This window comes from Mus musculus, chromosome 2 (assembly GCF_000001635.26).
Source record: "Mus musculus strain C57BL/6J chromosome 2, GRCm38.p6 C57BL/6J".
NCBI lineage: Eukaryota > Metazoa > Chordata > Mammalia > Rodentia > Muridae > Mus > Mus musculus.
The window spans coordinates 148,671,012-148,693,663 of record NC_000068.7 but is presented as its reverse complement, the minus strand read 5'-3'; the positions used below and the strand labels follow the sequence as shown (position 1 = coordinate 148,693,663).

The 22,652-nt window shown below is 45.6% G+C and overlaps 2 protein-coding genes and 1 long non-coding RNA gene across 8 annotated transcripts; 1 reads left to right on the top strand and 2 right to left on the bottom strand.

Moving 5' to 3' along the window:
* Positions 1-714: 714 nt before the first annotated feature.
* Positions 715-14,280, bottom strand: Gzf1 (GDNF-inducible zinc finger protein 1). Of its 5 annotated transcripts, none has more exons than XM_006500305.4 (6): positions 12,449-12,572; positions 8,696-10,060; positions 7,056-7,150; positions 5,493-5,660; positions 3,431-3,588; positions 715-2,957 (listed from the first exon to the last, which is right to left on the bottom strand). In XM_006500305.4, the coding sequence occupies exons 2-6, from the start codon at positions 10,051-10,053 to the stop codon at positions 2,616-2,618; spliced, it is 2,121 nt and encodes a 706-aa protein (XP_006500368.1). In that variant the 5' UTR covers positions 10,054-10,060; positions 12,449-12,572; the 3' UTR covers positions 715-2,615. The 5 variants fall into 5 exon arrangements, 3 of the variants coding, with proteins under 3 accessions (XP_006500368.1, NP_001342618.1, NP_083262.1); NM_001355689.1 differs by having other exon boundaries at positions 8,696-10,070; positions 12,209-12,544; NM_028986.3 differs by having other exon boundaries at positions 8,696-10,070; positions 12,449-12,544.
* Gm46771 lies at positions 12,720-13,386 on the top strand. Its single transcript, XR_001783505.2, has 2 exons — positions 12,720-12,839; positions 13,219-13,386. It is a non-coding gene; the product is annotated as a predicted gene, 46771 (long non-coding RNA).
* Positions 14,281-17,637: 3,357 nt separating the features above from the next.
* On the bottom strand, positions 17,638-21,049 carry Nxt1 (NTF2-related export protein 1). Of its 2 annotated transcripts, NM_001110159.1 has the most exons (3): positions 20,829-21,023; positions 19,066-19,200; positions 17,638-18,382 (listed from the first exon to the last, which is right to left on the bottom strand). In NM_001110159.1, the coding sequence occupies exon 3, from the start codon at positions 18,321-18,323 to the stop codon at positions 17,901-17,903; it is 423 nt and encodes a 140-aa protein (NP_001103629.1). In that variant the 5' UTR covers positions 18,324-18,382; positions 19,066-19,200; positions 20,829-21,023; the 3' UTR covers positions 17,638-17,900. The 2 variants fall into 2 exon arrangements, with proteins under 2 accessions (NP_001103629.1, NP_062735.4); NM_019761.6 differs by lacking the exon at positions 19,066-19,200 and having other exon boundaries at positions 20,829-21,049.
* Between the last annotated feature and the right edge of the window lie 1,603 nt (positions 21,050-22,652).

Sequence of the window (22,652 nt, the reverse complement as noted above, 5' to 3'; positions counted from 1 at the left end):
CAGACATAGAAACATGCAGTGGAAAGTCCCATGCACATAAAATCTTTAGAAAGTTAAATTATAATCTACACTTCTGATTAGATAATCCCCAACAGCAAAAATCTAACGGTTCAAATTCCTGGCCCGTTTTTTAAAACTGCTACAGAAAGCCTTGATAAAACCAAAGGCTATAGAGCTCTCCCGTGTTTGAACTATGTTGTGACATAGAATGGTTGTAATGGCACCAGGTCGCCTCTTCAGTAACCCTTATGGATGCTCTGAGAGTAATATGCTGTCAGAGCACATTTGGGACAAATTCACTAAAGGCAGGTCTTGCTTTCTCACAGCATAAAACTATTTAGATTAGAAGTACGTGAGGCACCACAAAGTGGTGTAACTCTAGGGCCTATGTCCCTAAAGCTCACCTCCCCTATTGGGAAGAGATAAGATGGATATAGCCAAGTGTTCACTGATGCCTGCTGCGAGCCCTTATGCTATACGCGGCCCAGATCAAAACTGACCACTGCTGAGCAGAGGCCATTCTCCTGTGTGTGCCACTGTTGATTTCAGGAATGTAAGTCAGTCATCTGTGGTGACTATAAATAGAAGACCCTGACTTGAAGTTTTAATGTTCATGCTATTAAACAAATTAGACTAAAAGAGTCTATTTCTTTAGATCCTACCTTAAGTTATAATGTAAATAAATTTAGAAGGACTTTTACAAAGCAGACATTATTAGCACATTAAACAATTTTATTTAGAACTTCTAAAGAAACAAATTCAAGACAGTTCTTCCAATAGGTAACAAAATAATCTATTGTTTAAATTCCTTCTCATCAAGATGACTTTATTCCATAACACAGTACATCAGCTGGGCAGGTTTTCTCTTACCAGATAAAATGGTCATATGCCAATCACTAGTCTTTTTGTCTGTTTTTGTCTGTAAACACAACTAGATTGCCAGGTCATAACCGAATGTGAAATAATTCAGCCCTGAACTTTCAAGAGCAAGTGGGAAACATTACCAGCACCTGGAACCCCTTTTGGTGGCCTCGCCAGCTCCTGAGGGTAGTACCACAAAGTGATCACTGAGTGAGAACTCTCAGTTTCTATCATTGTGTGATCTATCTTCACCCTGAACATTAGGAGTCATTCCCTTAGAAACCAGAGTGTTTTCACAGCAAGTTTAGTAAAAGCAGAGAGGAAAGGCAACCAGAAAGCATAAGAATTCCCCCTTTAAGGCCCTCTTAAAATTAATGCTTAAGGGTCACAGGTGGCACAGGGTCCACATACCCATCCATGGCCCTGCAACCATGTATCAGGGATAGCAAGTACCATAAAATGCATTTTTCATAGGAAATTTGTTGAACAATTACTAAATTCAGCATGAGAAAGCCAAAGGAACATTTGAAACAACATCCCTGGTTCCTTATGATCCGCTTGTTAAGGCATAGAAGTTGAGCATACCAAGGCTTCTGGTCCCCTCTAGTTCAAGGGTTCTCAGCCTTCCTAATGCTGGGACCCTTTTATACAGTTCCTCATGTTGTGGTGACTCCCAGCCATACAGTTATTTCCATTGCTACTTCATAACTAATTTTGCTACTGTTAAGAATCATAATTAAATATCCTGGATTGTCTGATAGCTTAGGGCAACCTCTGAAAGGGTCATTGAGAGCCACTGCTCTAGAGTCTTGCATTCTTCTAGAGGTGAATTTGTAGCAGTTACTAGTTTGTGTCATCTTCCCCTGTGAAAATGGGGGTTTGGGGAGCTCTGGACATTATAAAAAAGCCTGGCAAAATAGTCAAGATTTGCCAGGCTCACTCATCATGCTGTTTGTGAAAATGTACCTAGCTAAATGCTCTGACACCTAGGCTTTATTTCTCACACTTCTGTAGAGAGACAACTGTCTGCTGGATTCTTTGGTAGGACAGCTTTGACTTAATCTGATTTAGGGAACAAAATTCAACAGCTCATCCCAAATTGGATGTTATGACAGACTCCTTACCTGTACACATGCTAAGGTACTACCCTGAACATGTTCCACCCGCCATTCATCTTTTCGTGCCTACAAAAGGGGGTTGGAGAGAAACGAACGGAATCATCTACTTCTTCAACCCCATTCTAGGGTTCCCAGAATAAATCTTATTTGCTTTTATCTCAGGAAGAATCAGCTAAAAATAAGTGGCCCCAGTTCTACTTTAACCCTGTAGAAAAACGCCCTAAAGGGACCAGAGTGAAGTAAACACACATGGAAGCATAAGGCAGGGCGAGACCAGGAGACCACGAACAGCACTTTCCCAAGCTGGGTCAATGCTGTGTACTCTATGATTAAGACAAGCAGTGGTTTAGACGTCAAGAGAATCAAGCATTAGTGTGATTGACATGTACGGCTACACCAGGGTTAAATGAGCTATGCTAACTGCCGTGTTTGCTGATGAAATGTAGCTGAGATCATGCAGATCAGAATGTTAACAGAATGTTCAAGTGTGAAAGAGACGTGCAAGGTCATGGAAGTCTGAAGAAACCTGCAAGGCCAGTCTTGCCTACATTTTTGCACAGACAACTTTTCCTCAGCCCCTGGCATCACCTGGAATACAGCAATTACACAGACTGCTTGGCACACAACTTCAAGTTCTCACTCCATATTGGTCAAGGAGGGAAGGTGTGCAGGCATGGAAACTGCCTGTGGGGTGAGCTCACCAAGGGCACTGATGGAAGTGGTAAGCAGAGCGTCCTGAGACACCACTGCTTTGCAAGCAGCGCCTGTAGAGCTGTTCTCCTGCACGGCAGGCACATTGCCTTGGACTTCCAGTAAGTTGTTGAAATGGCTATTTTCACCAAAAGATAGTAATCGATCTGAAAGTTTGGGTGATGCATATTCATCATCGGGTTGTTCTGTCTTATGCCCTTCATCATTCTTGGGTGAGCCATCTACAATGACAAGGAAAGACTTCCACGGCGTATTCTTATCATGTATCTACAAATAAAACAAAATAAGAGTCACTGCACGTGTAGCTACGTTTCCCAGTTTACAGATATTTACTAATGCATGCAAATTTTAAAACAATAGGCTCTCTTTAGGGCCAGACACTGGCACACAACCACTCAAAAAAACCCCATAACCCTAGCACATGGAAGGCAGAGATGGAAGGTCATAAGTCCAAGAACAGCCTGGAAAACAGAGCTGGACTGTTTATCGATCAAAAGGTTAATATTAAAAAATAAACAAAAGATCTCCCTGGCTTTTAAATCTGTGCACTAATTACCAAGTATCTGCCCTGTTCAGCAGCTACTGCTTGCAAGTGTTTACCATAGGCTTGGCCATAGGGGTCCTTCACCTTATTGGCTAGATGTCACTTCAGGACACCCAAAGAGAGAACCTGCTACCACCTCTGACCCTTTGGACTGACCAGAAGGGCTTTGTTTTCAAGCAGGCTACTCATCACTTACTGAGGTATGCCTCCGGAGAGTAGACTTGTCAGTAAAAGTCCGTCCACATGCATTGCACATGTATGGCTTCTCCCCAGTGTGGATGCGATGGTGGCGCTGGAGGGCATTTACCTGGGTGAACTGCTTCCCACACTGGTCACAACAATAAGGCCGCTCTCCTGAACAAAGAAAGAAGGAAACTACTCAATGGCATCTTCAGTCTCCTTTTAACTCTGGATACACATCTGTGCACCCTGGCTACTCTGAAGACTCAGCACAAGGGAAGTTACATCACCATGACCCAAGGACTACCTGGCAGAGGCACCAGTTTACTATACTGTAATCCCAAGAGCTTACAACTGTACCAGAAATAGGTCAGTTCTGTGTGTGCAGCTGACATTACATTGATGAAATACAAACCTACTATCCGCTGTAATGGACTGCCCTATCAAAATGCTTCAGTGTGTGCACATATGTACACTAACATTCTTTAACCGTGTACAACTGTGAGAGGTGTGGATCATATAAGCATCCATACTCAAGCTGTCAGGCCACAGGAAGCTATGTGCCCTTTCAATAAACCCCATGCTGCAAACACTGTCCCCACTTGCATATTAAAATGTTCTCACTTTCACTTTATCAGAACCAGAAAGGGCCTACAAGGCAGCTCAGGAAGTAAAGGTGCCGCCAAGCCTGATGACCTGAATTTCATCTCCAGGACCCACACGGGGAGAGCCAAGGACCAACTCCACAGGTTGGCTCTGGCCTCCATACACATCAGGGCACTTAAATCACCCATACACATACACACAATAAACGTAATTAATTAAAATATATGGAATTAGCCTGGCAGTAGTGGGGTAGGCCTTTAACTCCAGTTCTTGAGCAGCAGGGGTGGGTGGATCTCTAAGATCAAGGTCATTCTGGTCTACAGAATAAGTTCCAGGACAGTCAGGGCTATATAAACCCTGTCTCAAAAACCAAACAAACAAACAAACAAAAACTATAAATAAAGGAAGTAAGCCAGAGAAAGAAAGAAAGAAAGAAAGAAAGAAAGAAAGAAAGAAAGAAAGAAAGAAAGAAAGAGAGGGGGGGTGGGAGGGATGGAGGAAGGGAGGGGGGGGGAAGGAAGGAGGGAGGGAGGGAAAGGAAGGAGGGCAGGCAGGCAAGCATACCAGATTAGATTAGATTAGATTAGATTAGATTAGATTAGATTAGATTAGATGAATACATACATAAAGGAAGCCAGACAAGTAACCCTAGCACTTGAGGGGTATAGAGAGGAGAATCAGGAATTAAAGATCATCCTGGGCCGGGTGTGGTAGTGCACTCCTCTAATCCCAGCACTTGGGAGGCAGAGGCAGGCGGATTTCTGAGTTTGAGGACACCCTGGTCTACAGAGTGAGTTCCAAGATAGCCAGGGATACACAGAGAAACCCTGTCTCAAAACTAACAAACAAACAAAAAACCAAAACAAAACAAAAAATCATCCTGGGCTACATAGGAACTTCAAGGGATATAAGAAAATCTATCTCAAAAAAGAAAACATAAAAATAGGGTTCCACAAATTAATGTAGTGGTACAGCATTCAGACAACATGTACAAGTTTAATCAAAGGCCCCAGAGTGGGTAAAGAGGGTTAAAAATACTACTATAACAAAGTTTGGCAAGTTTTCACTCATAAAGCTTCTGATTCAGAAGGAATGAAATAGAAATGTGCTTCCCAAGTTCACGTTCTTAATGCTCAAGCTGCTCACTATTTTGAAGGCTGTGCTGTGGGATCTTTATGGACCTGGCTACTTCCTGATGGCTTGGAAGTAGGATAAGATCATACCACCCCTCGTTCCTGCTAGCCTTCTCTGGTTTAGCATAATGTGAGGAACCTTCCTAAGTTCCTGCTGCCATGAATCTGGCCATGCTTTCTCTACGCTGAGAAAATCAACCCTGGAAAGCCCTGAGCCACTATATTATGGCCACAGTGACACCAAAGCAACATTCTTCAAGTGCCTTTCTAATAAATCTCACCCTTGTGAACTGTTTTCCTTGCCAGACTGAACTTTCCCCTGGTACTATGCAACCATACCCGTGTGGACTTTAATATGCTGGTACAGGGAATTGCGCTGAGCAAAGGTCCGCAAGCACACTTCACATTTAAAGGGCTTCGATCCAGTGTGGATTCTGTTATGATGCTTTAAGTACTCCTTAGAAGCAAAACTCTTGCCACATGTCTCACACATGAAAGGCCTTTCACCTACAGAAACAGTTAAGACAAAAATACCAACAGAGGCATTAAAACAACCAGATGAGGAAGAGCTAGTCTTCTCTTTAGACCTTGGCAAGCAGCAGCTGACACTTTCTAATGAAACATCAAACATTCTTCTCTTGCTATTTGCTAAAAGTGGGACTATCCTGGGAAATCAAAACAGCATTCCACGGGACAAGAATCAATGGTTACTGTTCAGCCAGCTAAGATTAAGAAATTCAGTTACTGCGAATAAGAAAATTTTACAACTTTGGGGGTCTGTTGGATTATTCTCAAACAACCATTTCTGTAAAAATCCCTCTGTTAAAATGAAGGGAAGTTCACAATGGATTATCAAGTAGCTTCGAGGCTAGTGACACCAGTCGACTTGACTAGACTGCATGGCAATTTCAATGCCTCACTTTTTGTTGTTTTAAGTTCTTATGCCATCAGCTGGTGTGCCCCCCAATTTTACAAACATTAAAACATTGGCTTCCATAAAGTTTTAATACATTAATAATCATATACCAACTCTAAATCTATGGTGTGACACTGCCTCCCCCACAGCTTCCGGTTGGAGTTTTGCATTCCAGTACCAAATGGTCCACACCTCCTTTGTCTGGACTGTGCTTGACCTGAGGTCTGTGTTGAGTGCTTACAGGTGAAAGTGTAAGCAAAGAAGAGCTGGGTGAGGGGATATAGTACAAAGTGATAGACCAGGCTCTTTGTCCTACATACTTTACATCAACATTTTCAACCACAGGAGTGCAATGCTGAACCAGAATAAAACATCTTTCCCACTCACGGAAAACTATCACAAAGATTTTTAGAAATAGAGTTAATATCTTATCTAAATATGATTATTTGTCAGGTAAGTATTTGCTCCTGGTTTCTGTCCAGGTTTTCAACAGTTGGCACTGTGACCATTCATAAGCATTCATGAAAGCACAGATGTGCCCATGCAATTCAAGAGTCCTTCCTCTGAAGAGCCATATCTTGAGCTGGGGCATGGATTTCCAGCCTATGCAAACACTTCCTTGTGGTTTGCCCATCATGTTGCTCCTAATTCTGTTATTAAACATAGCAAGAAGGGAGCTGATTGCACAGCTTTTCTCAGATAGCAGATAATTCTTTAGGACAGACTCCTGAAAATAGACTTCGGGGTACAACTCTTAAATACCTTAGACATCAAAGACCTGGGTGCTCCATTTTAGTGCCTAGTGACACAGACCAGGTACAGCAGCACTGCAGGCAGCAGGTATATCTGTAAGCCTGACTCGATGGAAAAGCTGAAGCCCAGCTGTAACCTGCGATGCTCTGGTGGATGCCAACTTCTAACTAAGCAACTGCAGTTTTCTTCTCTAGCTAGGAAAGACAGTCAATCACAAGAGTGTGGGTATTTACCTGTGTGGCACCTTTTATGATAAATCAGCATGTGGTTCTGAGTGAATCTTGCACCACATTCATCACAGACAAAAGGTCTTTCCCCTGTATGAACTCTGAAAGTACAACATTCAGATGGTAACTCAGGGTATATGTCAAAGGTCACTTTGCAATACAATTTCCAAATTCCTCTGTACTATGCAAAAACCATTTCCTCCAAGGGTGCTGAGATAAATGACTAATGGAACTGATCAGAAGTTCACCATATGCCAAGCAATGGTGACACACGCCTTTAATCCCAGCACTTGGGAGACAGGCAGACATGAAGTCTCTAATTTCGAGGCCAGCCAGTTCTACAGAGCAAGTTCCAGAATGGCCAGGGCTATATAGAAAAAAACCCTGGCTCAGGGGCAAGGGTTTACTGTACATCCCAACACACATGAAGTTTCTGTGCAAGACCCAAGGATTGATATCTGTACTCAGTTCCATATACCAGAGTGAACTTCCCACTTGAGAGCTCCTACATCTCTCCTGGGCCTTATTTATGCTGTGAGGCACTGGAAGGCAGAGAATCACTTAACATTTGAAAAGCTTCCTCATTTGAAATAACCTTAGGAATTACTGTTGACAAAGTACCATGTGACCAAATATTTTACTGTCATTTCCTAACATGAACAGTCTAAAGAGAAAAAAATCTGCTCTTACGTTGCTGAGACCCACACAGGAGCATTTCAGTTTCACAACCAGCATGATGTAGCAATCAGCCATGATCTACTGAGTGCTTCCTACACAAGTACTTTGAACTCAGGCAAACTGAAAGATGACAACCACCATGCTCTCGCCCCCCATGGCTTTAGAGGGCAAAGGTAGAATACAGTAGAAAATTTAACTGCTTGTCTGGAATGAGAACATAATACACGAAGAACTACGATGTGGCACATGCCTTTGATGCCAATACTTGAGAGGCAAAGACATGACCATCTCTGAAAAATTAAAGCAAGCATAAATGATACTGCTAAATTCCTAAATTTAATCCTAGCACTTAGGAGGAAGAGGCAGGCGGATTTCTGAGTTCAAGGCCAGCATGGTCTACACAGTGAGTTCCAGGACAGCCAGGGCTACACAGAGAAACCCTGTCTCAGAAAAAAAAAAAAAAAAAAGTTAGAAAGTGTGGTCTGATTTTTAGATCTTTATTCTTAGATCAACCATTGAATGGCACTTTCCAAGCCCTGAGAACTAAAAGACCACTGGGAAGTGTCCTACAGCACTACATATCATTTCATGGAACTTCAATAGCCCAGCTTTTGCTTAAGTACAGAGTGGCCTGGAGACCTCAGGCTACCAGGAGGCATACAGCACCTAGAATTCTGGATGGCTCTCCTGTGTCCTGGCCTTATGCGTGGGAGGAGGGGGCCAAAGGTTCTCTGAGAAGTTGAAGAGCCACTTCCCTTACTTCCTCCTCCAAAGAGGATTAAAAATTGCCTCAATTTCCCAAGTCCTAGATGGCACCAGTGGAGAAATGAAGATATACAGAGACAGACATGTTGGTTCAAGTCCTAAAACCATCTCCAACTGCCCAGAGCATGTTAGCACATGGGAACCCACATCCCTGCATGCAGGCCAGCCCTGCTCCACATAGCAACATTCCCAGGTAGCCGCACCTCAGGTGGGTTTTAAGAGCTGATGGCTGTGAGAACTTGGCATCACACTTGGTACAGCCATAGGGCTTGTCGCCTGTGTGTGTGCGCTCGTGCAGCCGCAGAGCAGTCTTGGAGCTCAGGCCTTTGCCACACTGGCCACAGCGGTGCCGCTCGCCACCACCCTCATGCACCTGCAGCACATGCCGTTTCACATCTTTCTTGCGTTTGAACTTCTTGGCACACATTTCACACGGGAAGTGGCGCTCGCTGCTGTGCACGTGGCGCTGGTGGCTCTTCAGGTTGCAGCGGTTGGCAAAGGTCTGGCCACAAGTGTCACATCGGTACACCACTTCGGTGGCCACACCATGGTGGTACTTGATATGTTTCAGGAAACTCTTCTCGTACAGGAAGGCCTTGTCACAGACTGTGCACTGGAAGTTACTCTTCTTCTTCTCCTCCCCGTCCTTTCCTTCTTCCTCTTCCTTCTCCCCCTCCACTTTCTGCAGGCTTTCCTCCAGTTCTACACTAGCAGGGCAAGCCTCACTTTTGGCAGCTGGCTCAGTCTCCATCCTCTCATTGTCTGGGCTTTGGTCCTGAGGACACTTGTCATTCTCTGCGGCTTCCTCAGCACTTTTCTGCTGTTCTCGGAGCCTTCTTGTATATTTCTTTTTGGGGATTTCCACAAACACCTTTTTTCCAGCCAGCCTCCCACTTGCTCTTCTGATTTTAGGGAAGGGAGGCTTAGCCACATCTTTCTTCTTGTCCAGTTTCTCCTTACACTTCTTGGATGGTGTTTCTGGTGAGAGCCCATTGCCCAGTCTCTCTATTGGGTAGTCGGAGGAATCTACAAGGCCATTGGAGTGAGCATCCTCCCCTGGTACACTTGCTTTGGAGCTGGGGGTCACACTCACCTGGGGGCCACTGCTGGCCTCCACCTCCTGAGACTCAGAGAAATTCTGCAATTCCAAAAGGACAGACTCCAGCATCTGCTTCTTTAGCTGCAAGCATGTTTCAGACAGGTCCAAACACTTTAGCTTCTCAGCCACTTCGAGCATCTGCTGCACACGGTCTTCTTCTACCCGCACTTTGGCAGTATAGACAAACTCCAGAAACGAAGCAAAGTCAACAGCCTGAACTTCATTCAAGTAAACATTAGTCCTGGTTCCATCTGCACTCTTCTCGTTTAGGAACACCTCCTTAAAAAACTTGCTGGTGGCCGCCAGCACTGCTTTATGGGCCATGAAGTCTTCATGGACACCCTGGTTCTCTATGCTAACAGTGACATCACACAAGTGGCCCAGAAGGCGGAGCTCATGCATCTCATGCAGAAGGTTGAGTGGTGAAGATTTGGATTCCAGCAAAACTGTGCCACTTTCCATCTTCCTTCTAAAAGCAGCTTTGAAAACAAAATCAAGACTCAATCAGCTCACGAATGAAGACCAAAGAAAGGGCTTGAAATTATGTGAGTTACATTGGTTCTTAAGAATATAAACAGTAACTAACATACTCAAATCTTCTCATTGAAAGATTCAAATCACTACTGGATGTGGCAGCATGTATCTATAACCAACACTGCCAGGTAGGATCCCAGCATTTAGAAGGTAAAGACAGGAAGACAGGAGTTCAAAACCAATCTTGGCCAACTTTGAGGCCAGCCGGAACTATATGAGACCCTATCTCAAAACAACAACAACCATTACTCAAAGATAGGGTGGAAGAGTTGGCTCAGCAGCTAAGAAAAGTACATGCTGTTCTTGCAGAAAACCCAAGGTTAATCCCAGCACCCACACTGGGTGACTCACAACTGCTCTACCTCCAGTTTTAGGGGATCTGACTTCTCAGACACCTGCATTCACTTGCACATACCCTAACAAAGAAATGTGCATAGTATTAAAAACAAAATGGATCTTAAAAAAAAAAACACATATAGAACACAGAGTCCAATTACACTTCACTTCTTATCAGTTTCTAAAGTCCCAGAAAGGCTTTCATGAGAAATATTCTCATGAAAACAATACTGGCAAGCCTTCCCCCAGTGCTGAGCACAAATGATAAGTTCACCTTTAGTGAAACTCATTAAGGCAGTAATTTGCTTATCAAGGTTATTTTCTAATCTACTCAAAGACATATTCCAAAGTATAGGAAAATTTACATCTAGTTGGGTTTTTTTGAGCAAGAAATTGTTATTTGATAATCACTTTTACCACTGAAAACAGCACTTCCTAGAAAAATAGCTTAAAACCCATCCTTATTTGCAATGTCCTTAAACACCAGGTAAACTGAGCTGCTCTCCTGAAATAATTCAAGTTCCAGAGCGTTTACAAACTGTGTAACCTTGAGCAAGTGGGAAGCTTCTCTGGACGTTCACTTCTTCCTCTTGAAGACCCAGCCATTCTGAGCCTTTATGGAACACAACATAGCAAACACTTCCAACTTGTCTGACCTTTGCTGGTTCATGGTGGGCTTCCTACACACCTGTAAAGGACATCTCATCTTACGGGTGACAGGCCAGTATGATTAGCTGGCTGATGGGCATCTTGAACCGGAGCCTCATGCCCGTCTTGGTTCAACTATAGTTTGTCAACAACCCCCTCAACTCCAGCTTCACCAAATGAAAGGTTATTCCCCTGCAGTTAACATATCCCCCAAGATTCCTGTCCTGGATTCCAAAATGCTAGCCCAACTTCCTGTCTTCTGCTTTGTGCACTCTTCTCAGAGTCCTCTGTCTCTGAATCTAACTTCCTTTTCCAGGCTTACATGGGTCTCCAAGTCTCCACCCTCCAGAGCATTCCTAGATCTCCTTCACCTGACGCTAGACATCACCTTGGATTCCATATGTCTACCTGGATCTGCCATTGCCTCTCCATTTCATTCAAGAGACCACTACCCAAAATCTCCAGTCTCAAACACAGAAAAGACTCCTAGAGAGTGCAATTGTAAATTTGGCACCTGTGGAATGTCATGTTGACTAAAGGGGACTCTACAGGGAACACTACCTACCTACAGAGGAAGCTTAAATAAAGGAAATACTGGTATGAGAGAGACAAGAGGCAAGTACTCAAGGGCCAATGCTCTTCAGAATCCCCGGCCCCAGCCTGAAGACTAAAGCTGAAGACCCCTCTTGGCCCGATGCCCATACGGCCAGCCTGATTTCCTAACACCTCGCCCTGGTCCCTCAAGGGAAATCGAAGTTCTTCCAGGAGATCTGGCAGCGACTTCACCATCAGCCAAGAAGGCCCTGAGCAGATTTCCCTGTTTACCTCCCCTGGGGGCAGACACCGGTCATAGCGAGCGGCTATTTGAGGTCTAGTGACAGCTGTGTTCCATTGTAACTCATTGGCATTCGGCCGTCTCAGGGTGGGCCTAGCCTCCTCACCAAGGTCGCCTAGTAGTCCCGGGGTCGGGACTCCCAGGCCAGGCCTCCAGGAGACGCTGTTCTCCGCAGCCTGCCCACCCTAGAGGGATCCTGGCTCTCAGGCAGGGAATAAAGGTCGGTGTCGGTGGCCTCTCTGACTGCACCACCTCTGACCCCACCTTGGCTACCCCGAGTCCCGGACCACCGATGATCTTCCAAAGCCGCAGGGAGAATGAACTCTGGCGGCAAGGTCCAGCCCTTCCTCCGGCCTCCAGAGTCCAGCCTGCGTGGTCATTTCGGCCTGTCCCGCCGCACCCCCGTACTCCCCGTCCTGTGCCTACATCCCCCACAGCCCGCCGCTCCAAGGGACAGAAGACAGAGGACAGCCTAGAAGACGAACCAGTCGGCAGCACGCTCACCTCTTAGCCAGTGCCTCCACGGACCCGTACCCTGGCCCAGGCCAGCAGGGACAGCGGACCGCAGGGTCCGCGGATTGGTCGCCACGAGCGCGCCCCGCCCCCTAGTGGGCTCCGCCCCCCGTAGGCTAGGAAGGCGCTGCGCGCGCACCTCCAGCTGCAAAGGCGGTTCCGGCCGTTGGTTACGTGATCTTACGTGAGTTTGAGCAGGGCCCCTAGCTAGCAGATCCCGGATTTACCACCAGCGTCTATCCAAGGCCGCGCCTGCGCAGAACACCGCAGTGGTTGGGGGCAGAGCTATTTGACAAAGTTGGGACAAGCTCCAGCTGCGCAGCTAGGCATTGGTCAGCAGGTTGCTGGAAGCAGGATTTTTCTAGCCTTCCGGGGTGCCTCGGTGGGTCAAGTCTTGGCGTAGGGCACGGCCGGGGTGGGATGGGAAGGCTGGCGCAGCTTTGTATTTCTTGAATCATTCCGCTTTAAATCCCACTCATGATCTTAATTAAAACCTGGTCATTAGAAAATCCTGCCTGACACTTCCAGTTCCCGGTAAATGTTGATCATGCTTCCACCTACTGCTAAAGCTTTACGAAGTCGCCTCCCTACTGCCACCAGCCAGCTAGACCTCTTCTTGCTGAGAATAGAATGTCTCTGGTCACTTCTTTCGTTGAACATTTAGTTTAGCGAAACAGTGCTTTTTCCTCCCTTTAAAATATATCTAATCCTCTAGAAAACTAACTGGCCTCTGTCTTAATACAGACCGTGTCTTTCTCTAGGGTGGAAGCCGGCTATTTCAAGTAGAAATGCCCACGAGATTGATAGCTCCTTCAACTTCCCAAATGCCTTGTTCTTTTAACTAGCTCCTGCTGCAAAGAGGCGATCTAGCCACTGAATTAAGCCAATTACCTGAAATAAAAGTTCTTACAAGGTGAAGTTAGTTTAAACTATGACTTCAATAGATATTGATGATTATATCTTGGAATACACGTGTGTGTGTGTGTGTGTGTGTGTGTGTGTGTGTGATAAGCCATAAACTGTTTTGCTACACAGAAGAATGAAATCTCGATTTACAACCCAGTTTGGAATATAAGTAAAACCATTTTGTGTGATTTGAAATAATGTAATGTTTTCAAGATGTGTTATGGAGCCAACCACATGGCAGCTCCTATGAGCCAAGCAGGCTTCGATATGCTGATGAACCAACCCTGAGCTGGGAGTCCCTTAATCTTTATAATAGCATGGTATTATAGGGAGTGTTTGTGTGAATAAACTGAGCATATTCAAAAGGGAAATCTATGTGTACGAAAAATGAGACAGAAGTATTTAAACTCTAGCTCAACAGGCTGAGACTGCTTTATTGGACCAGCAAGGGGCCCCGACATTTCTGTGGGATGAAAGTTGAGTGCATTTAGTTGGACTGGTGGAAAGGTATATATTGTCGTTCCTAAGCAGGGGGGTGGGGTGGGGGTGGGGGGCAATTAGGAGTTGCCCTGACAACCGCACCTCCTCTTCTGTCTCCCACTACTGGCTTCTGGGAGATGTCACCTCAGCCAAAGCCGCCTGAGGCATGGATAGTTTTCCCATCCAGATCCATGGGCCAAGTGAACAAAAGGGGTGTGGGGGAAAAGCCACCAATCCCTGAGCAGGAAAACTCACCAATCGCTGAGCTCCCCAAGCTCAGGATTTGAAATCCCAGAAATCCTGACCCCGGAAATCTCTGCCCTGAAAAGCTCCTCCCCTAAGAAATCCGGTATAACAGCTCCTCCCGCCCGCCCACCCCCCATCCCCCACCCCCGGTCTATGATTCAGCTCACTGTTGTTGCTTCTCCCTGGAGCCTGGAGCAGAGGCAGCTTTACTCCTGGAGTTTTCTAACGAAATCTATGTGAGGTTTGCTGTGCAGTGAGCTGTAACACTTTCCCTAGAACAGAGAACAGACAGCTGTTAGACTCCCAGTCTCCCCAGCAGAGCAGGCAGTGACATTTCTATAGGGCAAGTCTTTCACTTCAGAGCTGCAACACTTAACATTTATCTACACTTATATATCTACACACATCAGTGGGTAGCTACCAGGCTAAAGTGCCTGGCCAACTAGAGCTAAGGCGCAACCAAAGGAAGGTTTTATTAGCTTGCTTTAAGCATATGCATTTACATAGGCTTTCATCCTTAAGTCCCTGTTGGGTTCTGGCCCCAGGTTACACTTTGAACAATTTTAACAGAGAAAGGAGACTGAAAGTCTGGCTGCTTAGGCAAATAGTAGATTTACACAGCAAAGATACAACATTTTGTCAGAATTGTTTTAAGTACACCAGTTTTGTTGTAGCACTGTTTTGGTTTGGTTTTTGGTGCTTTGTTTTGTTTTGTTTGTTTGTTTGTTTGTTGAAGGGTTGTTACCCAGGGGCAGTACAGGGGACTTAATGATGGTTGTAATCTTGCATCCCCCCCCCCCACACACACACCTTGAGCTGCCTTTTACACATGTCTTTGGGGATGGATCTAAAGGCTGTAGCCAATTGTGGTGAACACACATTTGAGCATCCTAACATCCTAATTTTTTCTTCTAACAGGCCTGATTAATATACTACTACTTATCTTTGGGGGTGTTTTGGAGGTAACTCCTTTAGCTAAATTCCACTTGTGTGATTTAATGCCTTCTCTGAAAAATCTATTAGTAAATCATTTTTATAACGTCAATTCTATCACATAGTTTCTTCTACACCAATGTAACTAAAGTCTGGATTAAATCCTGGTCACCACTTTTCATTTGTGCCCCCTGTACTTGGCTCAGACTCCTGCTTGACTCTGCTGACCTCACTTCATCCCCCCTCGGTAAATCATTGCTTTACCCTTTCTTCAGATTATCCCGGATTTTAGAACTACATATCTGACCCATACACTTCTTTGTGCCAAGGGACTGAAACTATCCCCAAGCAATGGTAAGACAACACAGAGCCAAAACCTCACCAACAAGAAATCACCAGCAGATAAAGAATGCTACTAAACAATTCTCATTAGAATATGAGTAGGGTCAAATTCTCCATCGCGCGCAACCACTGTTGGATTGATATCCCGCAGCGCTTTGTCCCTCACACTGGGAGACTCAGGCAGCCACTGAGGCCCAGGTCTCTTGGCTTGCCGCCTAGTTTCCCGGGGAACCATCTTGTAATTGGCTCTGGGTGGTCGCGTGGTGATGACGTGACACCCCACCCCAGTCCTAAAGGTATGGCGCTATAGTGATCTTAGCCCAGAAGTGAGAGGCTGTGCGGTCCTGACATCCAACCAAGCAGAGCAGCAGTTGCTACCACGCGGCCGCGCTGGAAGCTATCGGAGGCAAGGAATGAGAAAGAACAGGGCGGGCGTGGGAGTTGACGGGGAAACAACGCGGCGTTGTCGTGGGCGAGTTTTCTTGTGCGGTTCCCAGGCACCAACATCCAGCCAGTGTGTTTACTTTACAGTGCGTCAATTATGGGTCAGCTCGAGAGTTGAGTTTTAACAGGCCACAAGTCTTTACCTGCTTTAAATTTGGGCACATTATCACTTAACCGCTCCCCTCTCCCATATACACTCCATCTTTAGCCATTTCACACAAGTGTTTTTGGTAATCACCCAGGAAAAAAATTAGAAGGAAAGACTTTTCACAATTTTCCAACAAGGTAGCACTAAAAAAACAAAAAATCTTGTCTTTGTTAAAGCAAAATAGAGGTTAGAGCAGAACCCAGACCTCTCAATTTAGCAGACATTCTAAAAGGGAACTTGAAATAGACTACAAATGAAGATTTGTGGTTGAAGCAAACGTTGCCTTTATTGTTCTAAAAACAAATGTGGCTGCCACAGAAAAAGGTACCTCTTTTCTTGCTGAGTACTTTCTCCAGGTCCTTATGTGTGCTGGGTCCAACAGGAGAGAGCCTAGTGTTGACTGCAGAGTGTTTGCCTGTGGCCTATGTGTGGAGTGCATTTTCGTAGGGCAGGGATAAGAACAGCAAAGGAAAAGGTGGGTTGATGGATGGGGGAGGGGGTGAGGGAGAGGGAACCTTGACAGGGTAGGGTGTAGGGGACAAGAACCTGGGGGAGAGCAGAAGGTTGAATTGGAGGATGCTAGCAAGAGAGAAATTAGAGTGGATTGTGGAATGGATATTGAGCAAAGCTCTGAGAACCGTGTTAATTCATATTCATACATCCCCAGAGTGGCAGGAAATCAAGAACCTGGAGGTCAACATCATTGTTTTTGCAATTTTGGAAAATTAGGGTAGAGTTTAACAAATTTAATTCTTTTGATTCCAGGGCATTTGTATCAAGTTCACCCTTGGGGGACAATGTGTGATATTTAAAGCTCAGAAACTGTTTCTTCCACTCTTCTTCCCTGTGTCTCTTCCTAAGGGGCCATGTTTACTGTTCTAGGATCTTGGTCAACTCAGCATGGTGGAAACCTCACTTTGCTATTTCATAAACTTTAATAGCATCTCAGCCTGAATGCCTTGAGTCTCATTTTGTCACCAAGTCTGTAGTACTGGTTTGACTGCTCTAGATGTGGCTTTGGGGCTGTTACTTCATGGGTGTGATGGGCCAAGACATAGGTTCTATCATAGGTGGACTAGGTCTACACTAGAATACTACATGAGGACTCTAACTCTAGGGCAAGGCCAGATTGTCTTGTAGCCCAAGATGAAGGCATAACCAGTTGGTTTAGCAGCCAGGGAGAGGAAGTGTAGGTTTATTGATGCAAAATTCCTCATTTCAATCAATCAGCTTCTTTGGGCTTCACTGGCCAGAATTTAATCACGTCAAATCAAGTGACAACTCAGACTGAAGTTTTAGGTGGATCTTTTGTACTTACAGTTTCTGACATTCCCTCCCAGCGTCTGCACTTCTGGTAGGAGCAGTGTTTAGCTGTCAGCTGACTCTTCACATCACTAACTCCCATTTCAGGTGTCAAGGGCAAAGCCAACTGTCAGGTGCATATACATATAATATACACATATATGTGTGTATGTATACACACCACACATTAAGGGTGGGCACAGGACAGGTGCTTCCCAATGTTTCAAGGATTCTAGTGAGGATAGGGCTGCCACCCACAGGTCTGGATTCCCCCAAGTTCACACTGGGGAGGAGCTCAGCCTCCCACCTCTATAGGTGCTTCCTACCATGTTGTCTGCCTTTCACACTCCTCCACCCTTCTCAAGATTTAGACATATCAGGCAGAAAAGCAACATATTTATTTGTCAAGTTCCAGAAACAGGGTCTCTACTGAGTAAGTAGAAAAATAGAAAGTTTACTACTTTTAAAAGGCAACTATGACAAACCAGTATATAACCAGGAAGGGGATTCTGGGAGTCCAACATCCAGTCTGCAGTGCTGCTGTGACAACAAAAATGAACTTGTGTTCTCCACATCCTGAGATTTGAGACTGGCATTTCTCTGCAGAGCTGGGCTTAAGCTAAGATGCCTCGGTCACCCCCACTAGCTGGCCCAGTCCTGGAACCGGAAGCAGTCACTTGCTATCTTCCACACCGTGTTACTGGGTGACGCCTGAGCAGTCAAGATGAAGTTCTGGTTGAAGTCCCGCTGTTTGTTGCCTTCAAACTTCACTGTTCCACAGATGACCACAAGCACGGTGGTCTGGCTTGGTGTAGCGTCATCATGGACAGGCTGGCAGTCTACCACGCTGATTTGGAACTCACTGGAAGGCAACATCTCAAAAAACTCACTCAAGGATTCTTGTCCTGAAACAGCATTTCCATTCCATACTAAAGTGGCTGTGCCCATGTACAGGCGGGACAGCAGCCGACGCCGCTTATCCATAGTCGTGTAATAGACATTGACAAATTCCTCTGCAGCTCTGCAGGCCTGGTCCACATAGGTCTTGAAATCTACTGATGCCATCTCTGGTTCTGCTGACAAGAGGCCTCCGCCTGAGCGCCTCCTCCTTAGGGATCCAGGGACTGTAGGACAGCAAAGGTCAAGTGAACACAAGTGAATTTCAAAGTCTATTCTGCCGTGAGAAAAGTTTTCTTTCAAGTTTTAATTTTTAAAATAGTGTTTGTGTGCATGTGATTTGGTGCATGCCATGGCTCATTGTAGGTCAAAGGAGACCAGGCAAGAGTCCTCTCTGCCTGCCTACCATGTCTGCCTACCATCTCATGCCTCCGAGGAATCAAAAACTCAGGTCGTTAGGTTTGACAGAAAGCACCTTTACCCATTGACCCATCTAGCTCCCAACCCTATTTTTCTATAGGTAACAGAACATTTACATACTACAGGCAGATGACTTCAGGCTCAGACTCAAGCCTATTTATTTTAAAGGCAGGGTCATGATATATAGATCTGGAATCAAAGGCAGTCAGCTCAATGGCTACCTATTTCATCTTTCCAATCCTTAGTTTCCTCGAGAGAGAGAAAAAAGAAAAAAAAGGAACAGAAAATTAAACTAGACAGTGCACCACCACATCCAGCACTGAGTTAGGGACTTTAAGTCAGGAGTGGTGGAGCACACTGGAGAATCTGAGACAGGAATTGTAGACCAGTCTGGGCTAAATAGTAAGCTTGGTCAAAAAAAAAAGTCCAATATGTTCACCTTACAATGGGTTTTAAAATCCATTTATAATTATTAAAGTACATTTGATACCTGAAGTCTGCTTTCCTAAAAGCGTGGATAGGTGTGACTGCCCCTAGGCAACCAGGGTGTGGCTCATCTTAGTAAAACCTGTGTCTCCCGCTGTAGAAGTGAGTGGTTACTGACCCAACAAAGGAGAGCAGGTGCCTGTATGGGAAAAGACTACCATGAAATAATCCAACAAGGACCCAGAAGATGCAGGGAATGGCATATTTCTCAGGAGAGTGGAGGACAGTGGTTACAATGCCCATAACAAGTAAACCCAAGACTAACTAGAATTTATGTCTTCAGCATTAATGGCCACCATTTAAGACCAGCAGGGCCATGACACCATAGCAGAAAGGCTCTAGCATTCAAACAGTCTCAGGGAGATTCCGGAAGATCACAGTTCCTTAAAACATTAAAGTTCCATCACATAAGCAGCATGGCTTTTCTTTTTACAACAGGAATGGCTGCTAATTTTTTCTATGGTTAACTATTTCCACTTAAAAGAACCTAGTACTGATCAATATTACTGAAAATAGGACACAAGTAATTTATATTATTTGCCAATTTCCAGAAACAGGGTCTCTACAGAGTAAGCTTAAAACTTTAAGCTGTGAACACATGCTTTTTCATTTCAAGAGCCTTTATTATTTTATTGAGACACGTTCTCTCTATGTATTTCTGCCACTTCTATGTAGACCACACTGGCTTTGAACTCATGACATCCGCCTCTGCCTTTTGTGCTGGGAATAAAGGTGTGCACGACCATGCCTGGGCCAACATTTTTTTTTTTTTGGTTTTTCGAGACAGGGTTTCTCTGTGTAGCCCTGGCTGTCCCGGAACTCACTTTGTAGACCAGGCTGGCCTCGAACTCAGAAATCCGCCTGCCTCTGCCTCCCAAGTGCTGGGATTCAAGGCGTGCGCCACCATGCCCGGTTTCATTTTTTTAAGCTTATCAGTTTATGAACGATGGATTCCACACAGAGCAAGGAGGAAGCTGGCCCTATAGATGAATTCGGAGCCAGCTTGATACTGCTCTTGCCACTCTCTCACCAAGGTCCTCCGACTCAACAATCAATCTGAAGTGCTGTTTGCTTAGTAGTTTAGGTACATTCCCTCAATCATCATTGCACAAGTCACTGTAACAACTTTACAAAAAGAGTTACAAACTTACTTGCTTCATTCTACGGAAGCAAGGGAGTCAGAGCTATGCTTACTAAGTTCCAGGATTTTTTTGAAAGCAGTTCTATATGAAAACAGCTCTAGGGATGCTGGCTTAACAATGTTCTCCAAGGTAACCATATTTCTCTGTCCAACCACCTCATCCCCACTTCTTTAGGCCACAATGCTTCGCCCTAACATTGGTCACGCCCCCAAAGATGATCACCCCTATTTCTGGTCCTCAGCTACCCACAGAACCCGGTCATCTTTCTCTCTTAAGGAGAGAGCAGTACGACCGAAACATAGTAGAGTGAGAGTCAGAAAGATGCTCCACTCCCATGGTTCATACTGTAGTTTCCTGGAGTTGGACCTCAGAAACGGCAGCCGTGCCCCGGGCCTCATTTCCAGCTGGGAGTCGCTTCTTACATCCCCCGGCCCCAAACTGCTGCTCTCCTCCGGGTATGGCAAACTCACCGCCACGGTTCTGCACATAAAAAAGCCTGATGCCAGGTTGCAGAGACACCACGTGGAGGAAAGGACAACATCCATGTCTTATTGAGCCTAAGAAAAGGGAAGAGGTCCCTGGTGCCGCGGCGTTGCCAGACGGCCAGGCAGGAGCGCTCACTTACCTGCTCGATCTCGGTCAGCGCCGCCAAGGCGACTCGGTCCCGGGTTCCGCCCCGGTCGCGGTCCCGGGCCAGAAGAGTTTCTCTCCTGTTCTCCTCTTCCTCCCAGAGGCTCCGCCTGAGAAGCCGACGTCCAGGAGGCGAGGAACGGTTAAGCGCCGGTAGTGGCTTCCCGCGCGCCGCAAGCTGCAATGTGCGCAGGCGCTAGCATCCCGGTTCCCGTCGACTCCCGCCTCCCCGCGACGGGCAGCTACGCGAGCCAGTAGAAAACTTGGCTCCGCCCAGGTGTGGCGGCAAAGACAGTGTAGGTTCCGGGTTAGGCACTATCCTAGAAGATCCGGTTGAGGGAGCTCTGATTGGATGTTGTGGAGAGGGTGGAGTCAACGCGCTTAGCTGTGGAAGGCTTGGTTAATAAGAGATATCTGTCTTTGCTAGATCTGGCTCCCTTCTTCTGTGTGTGTTGGGATGATATCTTGTGGAGACTCGTGAAGCTTCAACGTGGAGCTTCACTGGTTGATGCTAACTAGGGAGACAACAGCATGGCTTCAATAAGGCTCTGGACTGAACCCAGCACATAGACACCCGTAGTGTAGGAACCCGGTGGAAGGCTAAATCTGAGAGTCTGTGGAAGTCCTTGTGGTCAAATATGGTCAAATATCTTAGCTGAGCGCACCCTTCCTAAGGTGAAGCTACTTAGAGTTGACAAGCAGATGAACTTATAAGAGAACAAATTTTAGTCTAGTGAGAACTGAGGTCGAAGAGGCGGGCAAGGGGACAATGGTAGTTGACTTTCTATGCAGTGCAAATTGAGTTTCCTGCTGGCTCCAGCTGCGGCGCAGTACCACCTCATTTAAGACACTGAATTTGTTTTAATCTGGAGCTGTCTAGATACCTAGCATAGAAATGGAGCCATTTCGCGTGGGAAATTGGGAAACTGCTTCGTGTATCAAAACCCAAAGAGCTAACTTTGCTGAGACCTGATTCTTTGCTTCATCTGCCCGGCTAGGAGAGCTGTTTGTAAGTGGCTTTGTTCAATTAAGTACTTTAATCTGTATTTTGTTACCAACCTCTCGGCTCCTTTTGCTCATGTTACTAAGGGAACATTTGTTTTTAGATTTAAGAAACGAGAATGGCTGTTCAATATAGGTCACTTCCCACTGGAGTTAAGTGAGTGAAAAGTTTTCATTATTGAAAGAATTAAGTTGGAGTCTGAGTTTCAAGGATGAATAAGTGCCTTTGGAGCAGTAGTTACACAAAAATATGTAGTAAACCTGGGGATAAAGTAGTGGTAGGTCCCAGGACTTTTCCTGAGGGAGAACTTGACCTTTATTCTTTCAGTAGCCCTTGAATTTGGGAGATTAGAGATGCCTCTGATTCTAAAGGACTGGCCACTGACACAGTTGAGCGTATTCGTCAAGGTTCTCTAGAGGATAGAATCTCTCTCTCTCTCTCTCTCTCTCTCTCTCTCTCTCTCTCCCTCTCCCCTTCCTCTCCTCCACCCCTCCCCCCTCTCCCTCTTTCTCTCCCCTTCCCCTCCCCTCTCTCTCTCTTTCTCTCCCCTCCCCCTCCCCCTCCTCCACCATTCCACCACCCCCATATTAGTCAGGGTTCTCCTTGCCTCAATCTCCTGGCATTAAAGGTGTGTACTACCTTGTTTAGCCTAAACTTTTCATGGCCACTATGCCCCAAAATCTCCATGCCAAGATGCAGGTTAGAAACTTGTGTCTTCCAGCCTCAAGATCTGGATCACAGGTGTGTCCTCCAATTCTGGATTGTAGTTCATTCCAGATATAGCCAAACTGACAACCAGGAATAACCACTACAATC

What these genes read in the sequence shown, in the direction of transcription:
- Gzf1 (XM_006500305.4), bottom strand. Translation starts at nt 10,053, where the DNA reads ATGGAAAGTGGCACAGTTTTGCTGGAATCCAAATCTTCACCACTCAAC. An exon ending in GCATATTAAAGTCCACACGG is followed by an intron (nt 3,589 to 5,492) that starts GTATGGTTGCAT and finishes TTCTTTGTTCAG; the next exon opens with GAGAGCGGCCTTATTGTTGT. An exon ending in CTCTCCGGAGGCATACCTCA is followed by an intron (nt 2,958 to 3,430) that starts GTAAGTGATGAG and finishes TTTTATTTGTAG; the next exon opens with ATACATGATAAGAATACGCC.
- Nxt1 (NM_019761.6), bottom strand. Translation starts at nt 18,323, where the DNA reads ATGGCATCAGTAGATTTCAAGACCTATGTGGACCAGGCCTGCAGAGCT.